A 20,989-nucleotide genomic window follows, 5' to 3' on the forward strand; every position below is an offset into this window, starting at 1 on the left:
GTTTTACCAGAGAGGGCTAGTAATCAATGATCTTTGGTTTTACGTTTCCCGTCTTGCGCATACGTCGTAACCTAGCAACAAATGTAACAAAACCAAAAAGTGAACAGGAAGACGCACGGGGCTTCCGGGATACATTAGGGGTAATTTAACAGAACCCTACGCTGACTTATTTTGTGAAAATAAAAAAAAAATGGTCAAACAGGCGATTCAGATTTTTGCACGCGTTAAACCAAACAAGAAGTCAGTGTCGGTGAGTGATTAAAACTGTTAACGTTAGTTTTGGAAGGTGTAACGTTACACCATAACATCGGAAGCTGTCCAAGGTACCATGTGGCAAGATTAAGTTAGCTCTGTCATCTGCAAATGTATGAGTGTTATGCGAAAGTAAAGTCAGTGTTAAATGATGCTTAATGAACTTTTGAAAAAGTCTGGAAAAAAGACTGAAAAAAGCTTAAGTTATCTGATGCCAACTAAAATTACTGTAATGGCTGGTATTGGTGGAGGTCGTAAAGCCAGGCTACTGTATGCAAAGGCTACTGTATGTAAACAATGCAACTCATTTAGTAGGCTAATGTTATTCAGTGCACAAAACTAACGACTGATAAAACAAGTCATGTTAACCCACGTGTTTTTCTTCGGATCGAGGACATAAGGCATAATATATACAGTCTATTCCTCCGTGGTATATCCATATCTTCATCTTTAAGGTTGCAATTGTATGTCTGTTTATTTATTTATTCATGTATAACAGCAACATGCCACTGTTATGTTGGTGTGTAGCTAGCCATATGCATCGGTGGCATTTGGTTATGGACGATTGTGGTATTTGTCAGACGATTTTGTCCAAAGCAACTTACACAAAGTAGAGCCTTAATGAAAAAAGTAGCCTAAATGCATTGAGTTAGTTATTGGTTTATATCCATTGTGGGTGCATGAATATGTAGGCTTATTCTGTGGATGAAGATGGCCACTCTCTGGAGTTTGAGGTGCCGAAGGATCTTGCTGATGGCTTCATCAACAACAAAAAGGACAAGTACAGATTCAGGTAAGGTGGTAGTTCAGGGCAGAATGGGTTTTAAACTGTTAGTTGCTACAGCCAGCTCCCAAATACCGGAGTAGAGATACTAGTTAAAGGTAATGTTCAATGACATTTTTTCTATTAAAACAATATATCTGACAATATTTGTTATAATAGTATTCTAATAGTGTGAACAGCATTATAATATAGAATATTGCAAGTAATAGTATTATAATGATGTGACCAAGAATTTTGAACCTGAACCTGTTCAGATTTCTGTACTTGGAATGTATCCAAATAGCCCATATTAGATAATGCCTCATTTACATATTTAACCAACATTTCAGGAAAAAGTATTTAACTGGCCTGCTAAGCACTCAATCTCTCTTTATGTTCATCCGTTGTTGTAATAGCCAATTCAATTAAGTAGAACATACTGCAGCATTCTGAAGAGCTGTATAATAAAAAAAGAAGTAATACAAACTTGTAAAAATGTTTACTTGTTTCTTTAATTTCCCTGATAGATTCCAGAAGATTTTTGATCAAGCATGCAAACAGGAAGACGTTTTTGAGATGATCGCGAAGCCTGTAGCTGACAGGTAGGATGGATCATCTACAAGTTCTACTGGGTGTCTCATGACGTTGGTAGGAAATAGTGGAATATTTGTTTTACTAGTGCCAACAGTTTTTCAGGAGAGCTACAGTAGTCCTGTAGTTTTTGAGAGTAAGGTTAGTGTGAGCGAAATACACGTAAATGGACTGCATTTATCACTTTTCTCCTCCTCCAAGTACTCAACACTTTACAGAGTATTGCCTCACATTCACCCATTCATACAGCGATGGCAGAAGCTGTCATGCCAGGCCCCAATGACCACATTGGGAGCACATTGCATCACTGGAACTGCCTTTCTATGTAGATTAAGAATATAAGGGGCAGTGGGCTTAAAGCTGAATCCTAGAATTAAGTTAAGAATGTGCAGATCTAGTAAGTGTCCTGGAGGCCAGAGTGAGGGAATGAGACTCTTATCCAGTACGCTACCACCCCAAGCTGAGTAATTATCATTTTATGTGGAGAACAGTGGGGGCAATCCAAAGTGCATCAGTGATGTTGCTGGATATGCTTAAACAATGGTACGTATTATAGCTTTTTCAGTGATAATGTCAAGGTAAGTCAGACTAATGTCTAATTGAATTAGTTGGTATTTCTGTCAACAGAGTGTTGTCTGGGTACAATGGAACCATCTTTGCCTATGGCCAGACCGGGAGTGGGAAGACGTTTACCATCACGGGAGGAGCCGAGCGCTATTCGGACCGTGGAATCATTCCCCGTACACTTTCGTACCTATACCAGCACTTCAGCCAGGTGTGTTTACAGTATGTGTGTCAAAACTTTGACAGGAAAGATGCTGCCGAACTTCAATGTTTAATAGAATAGTAGTAGTATTTATTTTATTTTATGTTTAATAGAATAGTAGTAGTATTTATTTTATTTGTATTCTATTTTATTTTTGTATTGCTGTGTTCAAAGCAGTAGTAAGTCGTTTTAGTTGGTTCTGATAAAAGGTTTGCTAGCAGGTTGACACGTCATGTACTACTCTCATAGTTTTATAAAGGATAAAAATACAGTCCATTGTGGTACTGCAAAGCAGCAGCAATATAAAAAGAGAATACTGTACTACAATAATTAGTAACAATTTGCAAAATGGGATGTTAGTATAGGCATAACTCTAGTGCACCTCAATTGCAGATGTCCACATTATCTCACCCCAATTCAAACCCTAAATACCTTGTCGTGACTGGTGAACTTGTATGCCTGTGGGTTTCATAAGTTCTTAATCAGGTTCTATGATGGTTGCCAGGGTTAGTCTGGGGAACTTCTTTAATCTTAGAGGCGGCTATGCACTCATCTCTTTAGCGATACAAAATCTCTACAGCCTGGACTGAGAAGGGGTTAGCTCTAAGGGCATGGTGCAGCGGCCGTGAAGTCACGACTGGCAATCGGTCGACCTGGGTTTGATTCCCACCGTCGTTGCGAGTCCTTGCCGCTTTGGATAGAAACATCTGCTGTATATCAGTCAGCTTTAACTTCATGGCGTAGTTCTCCAAGGTCCTTAGGGGTAGCTGCAAAGTCTCTGGTGTTCTGTATTCAAGGACAGTTTTATGCAGATAGATACATCCAACTTTGTATATATGTGCAAAAGCATATAGAATGACATGTCAGGTATCAGTGTTTTTTTGGTCAGTGTTTTTTTGGTAATTTTATCCACAGGACAAAAGCATGGTGTACACGACTCATATATCCTACCTTGAAATCTACAATGAAATGGGCTTCGATCTGCTCGACCCACGTCAGGAGGCATCTACCCTAGAGGACTTGCCGTAAGTAATTATGATAATTTTGCAAGTGCTCTATGCTCTAATACAATTTGTGGTGCCCAGAACTAAATGGTATCTTCAATGTCCAGCACAGTTGAAAACAATCAGTCTGACTGTTATCATTAAAAGGAGTCAAACGTTTAGTAATCAGGACATAATACAATACATGCTAATAAGATAATGTTGAGCAATAATTATACTCCACTTGCAAAATACTCAAGCTATTTGTGCCAAGCTATTTGTGCAGCTAACAAACAAATAAAAAGTCTAGCAGGCATCTATGTTGAGAAGTGGATAAGGTAAAAAAGGGAAAGTGAGACATTAAATAACAAAATAAGTAACAAAACTGGTGCTCTGAATACTGATTTCTTTGTTTCTGAAAGTTGACACATTCAACCACAATCTGAATTACACCTGCTTTTACTGTAAAAGGATGAAAACTTCCACTGCAAAACAGACATGCACCATCACTCATAGTTTTCATAAACAGGAAAACCTAATTAATCCCTCTCCTAACTCAACGTTTCCCCTCCCATGTCTGTGTATGAAACCCCCACTTTTCTCGACTTCCCCACGAGTGCATGAGTAATGAAAACACATCTTGCCATTCTGCTCTCCTGTGGCTGGCATACTGCAGTTACAGTCATGTGCGGTCAGTTTGTGCGTACGTTGTCAAGTTTTTAGGCGCACGTAGCGAAGAAATAATGACTTAAACGGGCACTAACATGTTAGTACAGCTGTAGGAACATTATGGGCAGACTGTGTCCACAGGAGTGTAATTTTGGCTAAAGTGACTCATGTGCGTTCATGTGCATTATTAACTCTGGTTCTAGAAAGGTAACCATCCTCGAGGACACAGAACAGAACATCCATCTGAAGAACCTGTCATTATTGCAGTCTGACAATGAGGAGGAGGCTTTAAATTTGCTCTTCCTTGGGGATACCAATCGAATGATTGCAGAGGTGAGTGGGCACAGTTGGTGGAGGCAGTGTTTTTTGTTGTTGTTGTTGTTGTTGTTGTTGTTGTTGTACCTTTGCTGAAATTTAACTTGAAATCGACTGAAATTGAATTACTATTTTAGTTACAATTGATGATTCTACATGATGTTAAACTGTCATGCATTTTGTTGCATTATGATTGTAGTTTTTATTCTTACCAACGTTATGAGTTGGAGGGCTGCAAACACATCATCTGATTTAGATAGGGACAAGAAATCTGTGCTAAATGAGAATAGTTTTTTTTTGTCTTTTTTTGTGTCTTTATTAATTTTGTCTTCTATTATCTATTTATTTATTTATTTTTTTAAAAATATTTTATGTTTTAAATTGTGCTATATAAATAAACTTGACTATGAATAGTCCATATGAATATTCAGATTCATATCATACTAGTATAGTATTAGACAACTCTCCGTTCTTATCTGCCGTTCATGTGTCTGCCCTGTCCTTTTTCCCTGCTGCAGACCCCAATGAATCAAGCCTCTACCCGCTCCCACTGTATTTTTACTATCCATCTCTGCAGCCGGGAGCCGGGTTCAGCCACAGTGCGGCGCTCCAAGCTGCACCTGGTTGACTTGGCCGGTTCTGAACGTGTGGGCAAAACAGGTGTAGGGGGACAGCAACTCACGGAAGCAAAATACATCAACCTGTCTTTGCACTACCTGGAGCAGGCAAGGGGCAGACTTTCACAACAGTTCATTTAAATATAGTTTCTCCTTGTATGCTTGAATATGTGCCTATACAATGGCTCGCAAAAGTATTCAATCTAAGTTATTTGTCTACTATCATTACGTACATACACACATACAGGCAGGCAAACCCTAAACTGTGACATGGTTGAAAGCTTCAGTTTTTAATGTATTTATTTTTTTAATATTAGTGGATAAACAATCTATAATGCGAAGTACTTTCAGGGGTGTTGCAAGGCACTGTATGATCAATAGTTGTTGAAAATATTATGTCCGGTATGAATGTACTGTATCTGAGTGTCAGATGCTACACAGACACAGATTGCTTTCTGATTGTTTATTATTTCCTCTAGGTCATCATTGCCCTTTCAGAGAAGAATCGCTCCCATATTCCATATCGCAACTCAATGATGACATCAGTGCTGAGGGACAGCCTGGGTGGCAATTGCATGACCACTATGATTGCTACTGTGTCTGTCGACACAAGAAATTTGGATGTAAGCTTCATGCTTTTCAATCTCACCTGTTAGGCCCACATCCCATAGAATAAACTGACCGTTTAAATGTGATATAAATTCAGAATGTATGTGGCAGTATTGCCTTTAAAAACCTCTTAGTTGATGACTATAATACCAATTTAATTACCTCTGCTAATGAGGTTATGTTTTAACCCCTGTCATGGTATTACATTTGCAAATAGATTTTGCATAGTTACTCAGAAATGAATGACCGGTCACAGACCACTGGATTAACAGGTGAACGCAATACAGACCAAATAGAATAAGAAGACAAGAGAATATGATGAGAGACTGATGGAACTGATGATGTGATAGAGTAAGAAACCAAACAGTTATCAAACAGTGTAGAGAGACACAGGAAATGACAGAGACACCACTAGATAAACAAGGAGGTACATGGTAAACAGGAACTAATAAACAGGAACAGGAAGTAAACAAAGCACACAACAACCGGTAATACAAACGTAAGAGTACAAAACTGTAACTAAAGACATAGGAACCCAGGACTATGATTGAGTAAACCATGTCATCAACACAAATTAATTGAATTAATTAATGAATTTGAAATATCAGTCCTTTGCTTCATTGCTTGTGTCTCCTGCTGTGTTATCAAACAGGAGTCCATTTCCACCTGCCGCTTTGCCCAACGGGTTGCCCAGATAAAAAATGAAGCTCTTCTTAATGAAGAACTGGATCCAACACTGGTAAGAGGTTACTTTTAATATTAAATGCATTTGAAGATTTCTACAGCTAAAATAATAAAACGTATTTACACATGTGCACATTATTATTCACACACGCACAAAATATTTCTATAGGTCCAAACATTTGTTTGCACATTAACAAATTATTTTACCCAGCTTTAGAAACTTTATTACACATGTGAATATCTTCTCACAAGCTGAAAATATTAATGGCCCTGCTTTACCGCCAAAGATATAGCATTTCACTGACTTTTTTTTTTGTAATTTCTCAGCTAATTACGCGTTTGAAGAAGGAGGTGCAGACCCTAAAGGATGAGCTTGCCATGATAACTGGAGAGCAGAGGAGTGATGTTCTAACTCCACATGAGATCCAGAGGTGCTCATTTATAACTTTTCTGTAAAAGGATTAGATTGTTGACAAACAGTGCCCCGATATATTACTTCCTTAGAAATGAACAGTATCTTCACATAAGTGTAATTCTACATAAGGTCCATTGCATGTCAATTTATCAAATTTACTGGGACCCATGCACTTTTGTCTGATTAGAGTTATGATAAATATTGTGAGGTTGAAGTGCATGGGGCATTTGTGGAATTGTCGAGGCTGATCATTGATGTTTCAATTTGGCAAGTTCATGCCATCCCACATCAATGCAATTCGTTTGGTCACCAATATACTGTTGAAGTTCGATTAGAAATGCTTTGAGAACCACTAAAATATAACAAAATTGCAATACCCTTTTTCTTTTCAAATGTGTGTCAAAGAACCGTTACGGGACAAGTAACAAGACAAGACTACACAAAGTAGTGTGTGATGGCGATTATTGAAGTCAACTGGAATCATTTATCATAATGGGCTCGGATTTGCACGATGTGCAACATGGCAGACAATGCGCCAAGACCTTTGGCACAGTAGTGACAGCTAACTTAATTATTTGGCAGAATCAGTTTGCCTGTATAATACTTTGTGCATGACCCAGCGTGCAAAAGTGGCTGTGTCTGTGCCTGTTTATGTAAATTAGCAAGTTCTCTGAAAATGAATGACTTCAAAGGTAAGGCTTGGCCAATGCCTTCTAGAGAAGTACTACACCATCTTTGTTATTGTGGGCCTGTGTGTGTGTGTGTGTGTGTGTGTGAGTGTGTGTCCTGGAAAGGAGCACTAGTACATCGTATTGCAAAAAAAGACAACATCCCTGAAGACCCATCAACATGGAGGGATATATCCCTCCTCCCAACCATCTACTGTACAAGGTATTCATGAAATGCATACTGGCCAGAGTCCTCCCTTGGCTGGTGGAGGCTGACATCCTATCCACCAAGCAAAATGCATCAATACATACATCAATAGGCAAGGTATGAATGAGCATGTGTTTTGCCTTAAAACAGGGATTGATGACTTTAAGCATGAGTCCTGCAGATTGCATTTAGTCTTCTTAGACTTTAGTGATGCATTTGGGACTCTACCGCACAATGTCATGATCAGATCACTAGAGGAAATACAACTACCTCAACTGTTCATTGACATAGTGAAAGATGTGTACAGAGGCTCCTTTATCAAAGTAATCTGCGGAAAACAGCTTACTCACCCCCAGTGGGAAGGGGGACTGGGGGTACCAAACATGGAATGGATCTACACCAGCATGCGGATTTCCCATCTTCTGAACATGCTGAACAGTGGCGACAAGGATGTTAGGGAGCTGGCTCGATCCTCCCTGTTCCTGGACCTAAGAAGACGCAAGTTCTCTTTGGCCAGGGAGTCAGGTCCCCACTTCCTAGGATTCAAAAGAAAAAACAGCAGAAAACTTGACCCACTCTGCTGGTTTTGGGGTCTGGTCAGACTGGTCAGATCTGAATGACCTTTGCTTGCGAACAGGAGTGTCACTGGAGTGGTCTGAGAGAGACTCTGCGGTCTGACTCTGGGACTGTGATGGTCTCAGAGGACATTATAACTGACCCTCTCACTGCTGTCAAGGCAACAGTCAGCCACATATGGTGGTCACAGCCACCTGCTTACATCTGCAGGTGGCCGGAAAACTCTTATGGACTTACACCAACATCAACAACAACAACACTGGACTGGACTTACACCAACATCAACAACAACAACACTGGACTGGACTGAAACTTCAGGGAAAACTTGCATGTCTTCCCTTTGCTGATCACTCTGTCTCACTCATTCCTCAAGAACACTGCACTGAATGAGGACATTCTCACATGTACAGTTAAAGCCAGATTACAAGTCCTTCCTACTAGACTCAACCTCTCTATCTGGTTTCCCACTACTCAGGTCCCTCATTGCTTGCATCACAACTCAGAACATATCACTGAAACACTGTCACACATCCTAAATTGCTACCATGCCTACAAAAGAATACATAGCACGTCATGACAGAATAGTAGAGTAGTGAAAGACATACAGTATCAAACTATTTTCCACCTTCAGTAAGAATGTACAAACTCTCAGGTAAAACCATCCATGTTTCAGCACTGCAATAGTAACCCTAGTACTTTCTTACACCTGGTTGCCAATACATCAGATGTTGTTATCATCAATGAGAAGTCCAGTGAGGTGTACATTTTGGAGGTAGGCTGCACCTTTGATTCTAGCATGGAGGAAGATTTCTACACCAAGGTAGTTAAATACCAACCACTCCTAAACACCATCTCAGAGCTAGGCTACAGCTGCAGACTACCCATTTTCATATTTGGTAACCTAGGACACATGCACAAGTTGGTAGTAAGAGGGTTGCAACAACTTGGGATGGCCAAAAAGTTTGCTAAACAGCTTGCAAAGTACTGTGCCATCTCTGCTATTTCTGACAGCATATTAACAGATATGGCGGAGACGATGCTACTTATACCCTTAAGAACTGAGTATTGTGCTTGTGTTGTGAAGTTGCACATGAACAAATTATTGCCAACAAATTTGTGTGAAGACCTGGTGCATGCCACTGATCCATGGGTTTGCGTATGTATTGTACTGCATCCTTAATATTTGTGTCCCTGTACCATTTTCTTGTGGACATAAATAAATGGTTAAAATGTGTGTGTGTGTGTGTGTGTGTGTGTGTGTGTGTGTGTGTGTGTGTGCGCGCGTACACATGCAGACTACAGGAGCAAGTGAAGGTTTTTCTAGATGATGCAGACCCTGAGGTGAAACTCGAGCTGGGCCCTGACATGAGAAAAAATCATTACTGTTTCTCCTTGCTAAAAGTAAGTAGGGCTTTCTATCTTGAATGTATGCATTGTTATGCATATTTTCCAATCTCTGGATCTGATAGGATCTGGATAGGAAAGTATCTTGTTGTTCAATTTTATTTTTTTGGTATATGACAATGTGAAGAGCTGATGAGTGCAATATTTAACATTATTTGTGCAAATTATTTTCATATAATTTCATCACTCTTTCAGTGTTTTCCCTATCACGAGTCCTAAACGATCCTAATATTGAGTGGAGGATTTTACTGCTGTAAATGTCTTTAGTCACAGGAGAGCAGTTTTGGTAGAATGACCTGTCTTTAAACCAGATTAACTTCAGCTCTAGAGAATTATTATGACAGGAATTCATAAAAAGACCTTGCTGAATAGTAGAGCATATAAATTCATATTATGGAAGGTATTGTGTATTTCATGACTAAAACATTTTCTCTTGTGAGTTTAAAAAATCTCCCCTAGGATGAAAAGGAAAAGAATATGTCCCTTTATGTTCTCAAAAATGTATTTTAAAAAGGGTTATTTGCTTCAAATTACCAGCAAACCAGCAATAATGATGCTAGTGATTGTGCAATGTTTTCTTAGGCCAAGATCTGTGAACGTCCATCATCTTACCACAGCAATGGAGACAGTGCTGTGCCTCCAGGCTCCACTGTGACTGATCACATGCAGAGCTCATCTCCAACAGAACTGAAGAAACTAAAAGATATGCTTACTCAGCGAGACAATGAGATCAGTATCCTTTATTTCTCATGGTTTATGCGTTCACTTCCATCCCTTGTTTAATTAATGTGTTGGATTCTGTGGCAGTTAATATGTTTATGTTTATGTTTATGTTATTTAGCAGACGCTTTGGTTGGTCATGCAATGTGGATGTAAAATGTGCATACCAATATCATATTTTATATTATTTTATCCTTGACTCAGCTTTTAAGGTATATTGGTGAGTATGTTAAAGAAAGAGAAAAAGCGAGCCCAGGAGGCATTAGCCCAGCTTTCCCAGTGGTCCCCTGCATCCTCTACAGCCACACTCCCCAAGGACTTATCCATACGAAGGAGCGCGGAAGAACTGCCCCCTCTCCAGAAGTCGTTATACAGGAAGCAAGGCAAGTGAGCTCACATACAGAATGGTACAGTTCATGTTTTAAGAAGGTGCACAAAAGTGGCGGGTTCTGTGGCGCAGCTGTATACAGCGTCCATACTTCTGGGGTTTATTAACCAGGGGCCTGTTTAGGAATCCTTTTGTTTTTGCTATCATTATTCTTTGTGCGTACTGAGTCAACAGTTGTCAAGTTGTCAATACAATTCTGTAGGTGATCTCAAAGATAAACAGTCAAATAGATAAGACCCACATATTCAACACAAACTCAAACGATTTTCTCACTTCCTTAGATCCAGAGTTTTCAATAGGACGGCAAGAGGCTTTTGATATCTTCAAGAGAGACCATGGTGACCAACTGATCATTGATGAAAACAAGGTTTTACTAAAACAAAGGTGCGTGACTGTCTGAAGTGGTTTCTCAGTCTTGTATGTAAATTGTATGTACAGTGGTGTGAAAAAGTGTTTGCCACCTTCCTGATTTCTTATTTTTTTGCATGTTTGTCACACCTAAATGTTTCAAATAATCAAACAAATTTAAATATAAGACAAATAAAAGATAACACAAATAAACATAAAATGCAGTTATTAAATTAAGGTTTTTATTATTAAGAGGGGGGGGGGGGGTCTAAACCTACATGGCCCTGTGTACCAACAGTAAACCAGTATCAACTTAACTTTGGAATCCTTGATCCTAACAAGACTTGTTCATTCCTTTCAGTTGGATAACTATCCTAGGTCCAATGTGGCTGTCCTTTGTTACAGGTATTCTGAAGCCAAGGCTTTAGGAGAAAAGGTCAACAATGTAAGAAGCAAAGTCAGTAAGTATTTCCACTTAAAAATGGACTGTATGTGGGCAAACCATAGCATTTTCTAGAGATAGCAAGAGATGCTCAAAGTCAAGTTATCAGCACTACCGGTACTGAGTTTTGGTCTAAAATTAGTGAGCTAGCTACCTAAAAGATGTGCAAAACCATGTAAACACCACACCTACAGTACCTTATTGCCACTGCTAGAAGCTTGCTAACATGCCAGCTGGTTTTGCCAATATAGTGTTTTAGTGATAAAGTCAGCAGTGTTGTGCTGTGAAAGTTTGTCTTTCATTTTTGCCGTGTGTTCCAACCCGGAACACAGAACCCTTTAGTGCTAAACACTAAAAAGATACGTGAAGGAACAGCTCCACTGATGTTTTTCTGTTTTTTTCAGTTGTTCAGTCATGTGACTACACATAACAAAAAAAGAACACAGAAAAAAGCACACATATTTATTATGTTTTTTTTTGTCAAGCAAAATTGACTTTGAAAAAGCAAAATTAAACATTTGATACATAATAATTATTAGATTTACACTCAATCAACATGAATATTCAAGCTTTTGACTCCAGTGGTACCAGGCATGTGATATAACTCTATTACTTATACTCCTCATGCCCTATGTGTCTCCTCCATGTACCTTCATGTCGAAACGTTGTCTTTTGTGCATTAAATATATGGGAGTCTGAAGCAGTGTTGCGGACATTATATTTTTTCATTTGAGTCAGTTTTTTTTTTGTCCTGCACCTGCAACCTGCCACACTTTTTGCTGTGTGTCTCCTCCATGTACCTTCATGTCTTGTATCAATGTGTCAGATGAATTGAAGACACAGCTGGAACTCAGAAGACGGCAGATCGCTGTGCAAGGTAGGTTATAATCAGAGATTAACTTGGGATTGGGTGGTAAACAACATCAGATATTTCAGGCAGTAAATGCCCCGGTAAGAACCAGATTTTGTTCAAATCTACACACCTATGGCTACTGAAAAATGTAAGGTTAATTTATCAAATGTTATTTTGAAGTATTAAAAGACATCGTTGTTTTTAGAATTTTCCAACGAAAGGGCCGGTCATTGGTGCTTTTACGATATGTCACTAGCACCTGATTTGTTGCACCTTCTCAGCTTTATCAATAATTGGGGGTATATTAAGTGTTAAGTAATGACTGGCCATCTTTTCTGTAGGGGTGACAACAGGATCTCCAGTCTCAGAGCAAGCTGACCCTGTGGAGGAGAGGCTACTTGCTCAAATTGAAGAAGAGAAAAATAAGTATGTGTGTGCACGTGAGCCACATGATTCCGTTATAACTCAGGGAATATGTGTTTTTTTAGGCACGGATCACACTGACCAGCGGCAAGCAGCAGATCTCTTATTGTTCTCTATGGTTCCTCAGTGGAACAAGCAGCAGATCTCTTATTGTTCTCTATGGTTCCTCAGTGGAACAGCTGCTGTGGCAGTGTTACGCTGGTGTCAAACAATTTGAGCATTGAACTTGGCTGAACTTTCAGAGTGTAACGCGAGTGTAGACCATTCGTGTAACTTTGGAACGAGATAGAGAACTTCTTTTGTTATGGTCTGAGTGTTGTGTTACACTTTACCGCTGCCATTTCATTATTTCCAATGTGATCTCCGACTTGGAGTTAGATACAGGCCAGGCCAGTACTTTGTTAAGATCTGCTGTCAATTACAGTTATAAGAGCACCTTTGGCCGACTGAAAGGCCTGAAGACAGAGATCGAGCATTTGCAGCTGCTGCTGGAGAAGGCAAAGATTAAGCTGCACAAGGACTTCCAGGACTGGTGGAAACACGAAGCCAAGAAAGCACAGGTGGCACAGCCTGATCCACAGGTACAGTTTGTATATCCTTTAGGATTTAACTTATCATATTAGCGCGTCAATTTTATTTGCCCATCAGGGCAGAAAAGGCGCACTCTGCTAGGGGATATTGCTATCAAACTAGGACTGTTATTATGACCGCCGCGCAGCGAAGCGGCGGCACATGGATAGCATGGAACCATCGTTTTTCGTTTTGATCTGTAGCCCCCCCGCTGGACTGGACCCCCCGAAAGGAGGGTAGGGCAGACACAGTTTTCTGTGAATATCTCGAGAACCGTAAGGTTTAGGAGGACCGTTTTTTTTTGTATGTTGATCTCCATGGGGCCATGTCAACCCATTCCATAACCACTCATTTCATGTATAGCACCACCTAGTTTTACAAAAAAAGTAAAAATGAGGTGTTGTAATCGCAGGTATCTGTGACCTAACATAGTCAAAACTGCACGAAATTGGAAGTGTAGGATCATTATGACACCCTCTGAATGCACACCAAGTTTCATGGAATACCATTCATGGGGGGCCACACAATACATTAATTTATGTTACTATACATCAACTGGCCTGTAGGTGGCCGGAGACGGTTTTCTGTGAATATCTCGAGAACCGTAGGGCCTAGGAGGTCCACCTTTTTTTTGTATGTTGGTCTTAAGGGGGCATGTCAACCCATCCCATTACCACTTATTTCATGTATAGCGCCACCTAGTTAAAAATTAAAAAGCAAAAAATGAGGTGTTTTCATCACAATATCTCTGGCTGACATGGTCAAAACTGCACGAAATTGAAAGTGTAGGATCATTATGACACCTTCCGAATGCATGCCAAGTTTTGTGAACTTTCGTTCATGGGGGGCCTTACAATAAAATGATTTATGTGTACATTTAGTGACCGTACACCAACAAGGATTCCTGGGACACTGAAAGACCGGGGTACACGAAACTTGGTGGGCATGTAACCCCACATGGATAGCATGGAACCATCGTTTTTTGTTTTGATCTGTAGCCCCCCCGCTGGACTGGACCCCCCAAAAGGAGGGTAGCAGACACAGTTTTCTGTGAATATCTTGAGAACCGTAGGGCCTAGGATGACCAATTTTTTCTGTATGTTTGCCTCCAGGGGTCATGTTAACCCATTCCATGTGCACACAAAACAGATACACACGCACACACATACATTCACAGTAATCATACGTATGACACATACTCACACAGTAGACATATGTACGCATGCATGCACATGCACATACACACATACGCAGACAAACACACAAGCACGCACACACACACACACATAAACATAAACGTGTACATGCACACATGCACACAATTCAAGAATTTCTCAGAATTATGAACAGGCAAGATGGGGGTGGGGTTGTATAAAATGAATTTTACTTGTGAAATCTATGAACTAATCATGTTTTGGTACTTGTTGTCTAGCAGATACCAGTGAGAATTGAGTGTGGATAATACAATTTAGTGAGACAGTTAGAATCATATAGGCCTTTCAGCGTGATTTATTTTTGTGGAAAAAATGTGCTGGACTGGGCGGCGGTCATATTTTGTACCGCTCTGCGGTACATCTAGTTGTGTAAGTACCAGTTAGGACATTGAATAAGTTCTAAAAGACGTAAGACTTACCGTAATGATACTGCTCTCTGTCACATTCATTAAAGCCTCCATCAGCAGATGCAGAATTGCAAACTTCAACTCTCAGTTAGGCTTTATCTCTTTCATTTATAAAGGTTGTTACACACTGACATCATTCTGATGATCTAATGTACTCATCTGTCCACAGCACCCAGTATTGGAGGTTACCTCTACTGTCCCTAAATCCACTACAACTGTCTCAAGCAATCCAGTAACCAGGTAATTCCTAGCAGTGACACAAACGTACAAAAGGGTTTTTGCAAGAATTATTAGGGCTCCAAGCAGAGCAGTTGTTGGAAATATTCTGTATATTCTAAACTAAAAGTGTTTGACTTTGTGTAATTTTCACAAAATGATTGATGATTTAATTCATCTTTAATTAAAATGTGATGCTAATTTACAAATCAAGTTTACAGGCTAGGGTACAACTACAGTTATTTTGTTGCCAACTAAACTGATTTTGCTGCTCTGCTAGCCTAGAAACTGGAATATTATTTTAAGATGGTTTCTCTTGTATTTTAAGTGTGTGTCTTCTGGAATATCTTTAATTTTGAGTGTCTGTTGAGAGAAAGTGGAATAGAGCATTAGGTCTAATATTCCAATATGTGGTTTAATGTTCTGCATTATGTCCAATATTCAAATTTGTGGTTTAATGTTCTGCATTATGTCCAATATTCCAATATATATAATATAATAGTATTCTGCATTTCTCATTAGTAGGTCACTTTGGCACTATAGGTATGCTCCTACTTCATGACCCTGTATAATATCTGTCCCAACAATGGATAATGTAAGGCGCCAGGGTTGATATCACTTTCCTCAGTTTGTTTTGCGTCAAATGCCATTGGCGTCATTGATTAGGGTAGCCTGGATATCTCCTGCCACTGTTACTGTATGATTATCTATCCTTAGCTGTTGTGTACTTAAACCCTGGATAATTCTGTGTCAAGTCAGAGACGCATATTCTGGAGTGCATTGTGCTTTGTGTGTGTGCCTCTCTCCTGTATGCAGCCAAATTAAACTCTGCATCTTGATTGTACTTCTCCGTGACAGGATCTCGTTTCTCACTTTGGTATGCCATGTTTTTCGCTCGAAAGGCACCTAATCCTAAACCTAACCCCAACCCTAACCCTGACCTTAACCCATGGCTAACTCTAGTGCCTTCCAGGCAGCGCTGCCTTGAAGACAACGTTGGGGGCATAAAACACCAAGAAACATGTTTTTCACCAACACTGTCTTCTGACTTATTTCTTTCAGATCCCTGACCTCCTCCAGCCTCTCGGACTCCTCTATCCCCCTAACTGGAGACAGAGAGACAGATGAGGACATCCTGGCCTTCATCAGGGCCAGACAGAGCCTGCTCAACAGAGCTGGTGCACTAAAGTAACGCCTATGTCAGGTACATTCGTACAGCTGGAGTTTACAGTCTTATATACATTTGAAATTTTTTTATTTGTTAGGGGCCAAAATAATACAGTTGTAGATGTACTTTCTTTTGTCAGAGCCTGACAGAATGTTTTTAATTTTTTGTCAAGTTGCGGCCTTTACTAAAAGACTATAAAAGAAATATACAGAGTCTGCACATTCCTTACATACAGCAGCAGTATGCCACATATACGCTGCCCATCAACCTTCTGACCGGAAGGTTAGGCAAGAAAACACTGTAATCACAACAAAATCCAGGTTGAAACATAATTCACTCATATGATAATGTCACAAACTCAGCAGTTTTGATGATGGACTGGAGGTTGACCAGGAAGATTGAATGACGCTTGAATGCTGGACATGATCATTACCGTAACTACAAAGTTGGGTGGGCGCCTGATACCAAGTGTCCACAAGCATGAGTTGCTAGTTTCAAACCCATTCAGTTGCCATACAATGAAAGCACTAACTTTAGTCTTTTGTGGAAGCAAACAATAAATGTGGCCTGTGATCATTTGTAGAAATGTACGACACTTCCAGAGTAGTCTATGAGTTGTCATAGTCGTGGTTGTTTTTCATTCCCATTCTGTTCAAAGGTAACTTAATTTGCTTATCCCTCTACATTAACCCAAGTATGTCAGCAGGAGGCATGAATGGTGCGCTACTATAGCAACAGTTAATGACAGTCCAGCAGGAGAGAGACAGGCAGGGTTCCCGCGGGGTCTTAAAAAGTCTTAAAAAGCCTAAAATTCAGAACTTAAAATTTAAGGCCTTAAAACGTCTTAAAAACGGACAGATTTTCATTCCGAGGTCTTAGAATTCATTTAGTCAGGTCTAAAAAATATTTTACCATCGTTCATTTCCAGAAACGCTGGCTGCAGAAAGTTATTACAAAGTAGCAAAAAAGTATTCGTAGGTTGCAAAGCAGAGCTTTAGTGTCTTTGCTACCATTGTAACAAAACCAGCAGAATGCTCAGAACATTGGTTCAGTGTGTTGTAATTCTTTCTGGGGGATATTGGTGTTGGTACGTAGCCTACGCAGTGATAAATCTACAAATCCCGTGATACATGCTATACCTGCCCTCAAAATATGTCTGCGTTTCCTCAGAATTTGTTAAAGTTCGGCTACGTGTGGAAAATGGGAAAGTGTAGGCCTACTTTCAACGAGACATGGCTAGATCCAGTGATGCCGCGTTACTCTATTTTGACCACTTTTTTCGGTAACGAGTCTAACGCGCTACTATTTCTAGCAATCAGATTAAAGTGACTTATCCAAGTCACTGTGTGTTAGGCCTACTATTTTTGTCATTTACCTTAGTAAAAGATATATTCTTTGCTTTTTTCTTGTCTCGGGGATTAACGCTCACGTTTTCAGCATGATGACTCACGTGTAATAGCCTACCACGCAGCAACACAAACATAAACAACCATAGAGGGAGGAGAGAGATGCGCATTTTAGCTATACAGTCATTATTTTGAGTTTGTGTCCGCTAAACATGATAACATTAAGGTACGTTGTACACTCTGTGCTGGTGACAAAGTGCTGTATAGCTAGACATCCCAAGTCTCCCGAAGTTCTGGGAGTCTCCCGATAGCGGCTCCCTGACACCCGCAAATTAGATAAAATCCCCCGGAATCTAGAACGAACAAGAGCGCGCAAGCCAGACCGGGAATTCAAATCGCGTGTGCATCTGAGTTTAGCGCGCACACGATGGAGAGGGAGAGAGAGAGGGGTGGTGCGTGTGTGCCTGAAGCGCATCCAAGACAGAGCATCCTGGCCTGTTTGGCTAAATCAACCAATCAATTTTCAGTGTAGGTGGGCTTTTATCTTTTTTCTCCCAAACTAAATTAATCAGTTCAGTGTATCTAGGAACAGGAGCATCATGGAAGAGTCAGTGGCCCCCAAAAAGGAACATTTAAGACCCATTTCACATCAGACTACACGAAAGTGTACCCTTGTCTCATAAGAGTAAAACATAATGATAGTCTTGCACACTGTACTGTTTGTAGCATTGGCTGCAAAAGACTTGTTGAGGTGAGTTTAACAAGTGTCATTTAATTTGCTATTATTCAGGCCTATACTAGATGGCTAGTTGCCAAGGCTACATGAAAAGCCTTTTCTTTGCAAACACCGCGCTCTCCCGTTTGTTCTCTTTTTGAAAATGAAAAGCCCAAACTACCAAAATCTACATATTCTATCATCACAATTTATATCTATAGGCCTTCCTTATTTGGTGTACTGACTAGACATTATTGAACAAACATCTGAATTTCAGTATCTAAGTAGGCTAAAAGGCTACCTCCCTAAAATTACTTTTTTTCAGGTTGGGATGTCTGCTATACATTGTTGACATTACTGTTAAAATGCATTTCCAATAAAGTGAGTATTGGCAAAACCGGTTGTCATTTTTATGTTGAGGCGGCGGGGGGTGTTGTCGGCAGCTGCTGAAAGTAACTAATAAAGTAACTTGTAATCTAACTCGGTTACATTACTGATTACTTGATTTTAAAAGTAACTAAGTTACTTTTTAAAGGAGTAATCAGATTACTTTTTCAAGGTAATTGTGGCAACACTGGCTAGATCACAGCGATGTCTGCTGTTGGTTACAAGTGGTACACAAGTGTAGAGTGTCCACCCAAAACACACTTTCACACCCAGTTTCAACTCGTCTCATTTTTGACTTCCTTGCTGAAATCTATTCTATTTGAGGGCTAGTTTGTTTTAGATTATTTTCATTTTGGGCTTAAGGTTTAGGTCATTTGGTACGTGACACGGATATTTTTCCTTGAGTATACTACAAGTGAGCAATGTAAAAATCAGTTGGGTTGTAGACGTTGGGTGTGGAAGGTTACTAGTTTGATTGCTTTATCTGTAAATTAAATAAATTAATGCTTTTTCAACGACTTTTCAATGATTTTTTCAGAATTTCTTTGATTTGAATGTTTTTGGGTAATGCGTCGTGTAGGTCTTAAATTTCAATCTTTATGGTCTTAAAAATGTCTTAAAAAGGTCTTAAATTTGACTTATTGAAACCTGCAAGAACCCTGGACAGGGGAGTTTGTGATTGGTTTGTGGTTTAACTAAAGGAAATTTTTTAATCAGTGTTTTTCTCCTTAAAAGCCTTCATCTCATATTATTTTATATGACATTATGTGTTATTGTACTTTGATGTACAGTATATTTCCAGTATAATTAATGTGTCTGAGTTATATTTAACTGTATATTATTAATTTAGAATTAAATAAATTGTGCAATTTCTTACCGGTACTCTATCTTTGAATAAACACACACACACACACACACACAAACACACACACACCCAGTTCTCGCTCCTCCCATCCAAAAGCATCAAATCACTCTAATCACACACCATACATCAAGTTTAGCTTCTTTCTACATGCAGTGAAGCTACTGAACAGCTACTATATGCACTATACTGACACCACAGAGGTTATAAGTCTGTTGTGTTTATCTACTGTCTTGGGGCACATTAAATGTGTTTACTGTACTGGTATTGTTTTTATTGTTCTTTATCCTACAGTACTTTATTGTATTTTTAAAAAAAAACTGTATTGCATGAATTGAATGTGCTGTGTCTCTCAGGGTTTGTTCTTGTGAGACTTACGTCTTTTAAGTCTTACGTAGAGAGCGAAAGCACAAGAAGTCCATTGTATTTTGAATACACATGACACAACTCAAAAGTTCACACTTCACAAATTTTAACTTGAAACAGAGAAGAAAAATACCGTATTGATCAGAGACCGCCGTGAGGAGACCTCAAGCCCCATGCAAAACGATGAAGTCCAGCATGCGGCTGTGGTTGTGGGTAGGGCTGGTAACACATTATGTAAATGTCACAGAGCTTAGTGTATTTAAAAAAACTCAGTGGCTCAGATACAGATTAGAAAAACCTAAAGCAATAATGATAAGAGTTGGAGGTCCACTTCCCCCTATAGGTCCTTTTCATCACTATTTATAAAAGCTTGAGGAAGAGAGTTATTAAAGAACTGAGACCGGCCAAATTATGTGTTAAGCCTTCAAGCAATGAATGAAGCACAAGGTAATAGTAAAGACGTTTCAACGCAACCAATGGCTGTGCTAATGGTGACGGGGCTACACATATATGATCATGTATTTTCTATACAGTAACTGTAATATGGTTGTGCATTATACACATTACATACATCAGGTATGCATAATGTATAACAACCTGTGTTTTATTTTAACTGGTTTGAAATGTGTTGTGTTTCGATTGCAGGCCCAGGCATTACTGAATGTCAACTAATATTTTAATAACAGGTGCTATATAGGCTCTACAACCCAACAGACTTCAAAAAGGTCAGCCACACATAATGGATGGACTGCTGTGTGTATGTCACTACTAGATGTCCAAGGGATGAACAACAGGATCAGCTGTTCTTCACTCTGCACCATCACTGCTCTTGAGAGTAATCACTGAAGAATCATTCTGAGTGGGTTCTCACAGCACCGAAGACTGAGCATTAACCACATTTTCTTGTGCACAGTTTTTGTTTGTTTGTTTGTTTGTTTAGAGGCTTGTCCAATCATGTTTACCTGCATTTGTAATTTTTACTATAGTGCTTGTCCTATTAAATGTGCCTGTCAGGGGCCATTTGTTTCTTTGACTGTAGTTATT

At 39.5% G+C, this 20,989-nt stretch overlaps 1 protein-coding gene across 3 annotated transcripts; it reads left to right on the plus strand.

Moving 5' to 3' along the window:
• Positions 1–110: 110 nt before the first annotated feature.
• kif6 (kinesin family member 6) lies at positions 111–20,961 on the plus strand. Of its 3 annotated transcripts, none has more exons than XM_042071946.1 (21): positions 111–250; positions 945–1,045; positions 1,543–1,617; positions 2,234–2,381; positions 3,288–3,397; positions 4,228–4,357; positions 4,858–5,064; positions 5,436–5,579; positions 6,218–6,304; positions 6,577–6,680; positions 9,412–9,517; positions 10,103–10,253; positions 10,453–10,623; positions 10,910–11,012; positions 11,382–11,437; positions 12,245–12,295; positions 12,613–12,697; positions 13,119–13,275; positions 15,055–15,125; positions 16,164–16,305; positions 20,591–20,961. In XM_042071946.1, the coding sequence occupies exons 1-20, from the start codon at positions 191–193 to the stop codon at positions 16,291–16,293; spliced, it is 2,247 nt and encodes a 748-aa protein (XP_041927880.1). In that variant the 5' UTR covers positions 111–190; the 3' UTR covers positions 16,294–16,305; positions 20,591–20,961. The 3 variants fall into 3 exon arrangements, with proteins under 3 accessions (XP_041927880.1, XP_041927881.1, XP_041927882.1); XM_042071947.1 differs by having other exon boundaries at positions 20,632–20,961; XM_042071948.1 differs by lacking the exon at positions 111–250 and adding an exon at positions 305–323.
• The last annotated feature ends 28 nt before the right edge of the window (positions 20,962–20,989 follow it).

Source organism: Alosa sapidissima, chromosome 19 (genome assembly GCF_018492685.1).
Source record: "Alosa sapidissima isolate fAloSap1 chromosome 19, fAloSap1.pri, whole genome shotgun sequence".
Lineage (NCBI taxonomy): Eukaryota > Metazoa > Chordata > Actinopteri > Clupeiformes > Clupeidae > Alosa > Alosa sapidissima.

What these genes read in the sequence shown, in the direction of transcription:
- kif6 (XM_042071946.1), top strand. Translation starts at nt 191, where the DNA reads ATGGTCAAACAGGCGATTCAGATTTTTGCACGCGTTAAACCAAACAAG. An exon ending in GTCGTTATACAGGAAGCAAG is followed by an intron (nt 10,624 to 10,909) that starts GCAAGTGAGCTC and finishes TCACTTCCTTAG; the next exon opens with ATCCAGAGTTTTCAATAGGA. An exon ending in ATTGAAGAAGAGAAAAATAA is followed by an intron (nt 12,698 to 13,118) that starts GTATGTGTGTGC and finishes TGTCAATTACAG; the next exon opens with TTATAAGAGCACCTTTGGCC.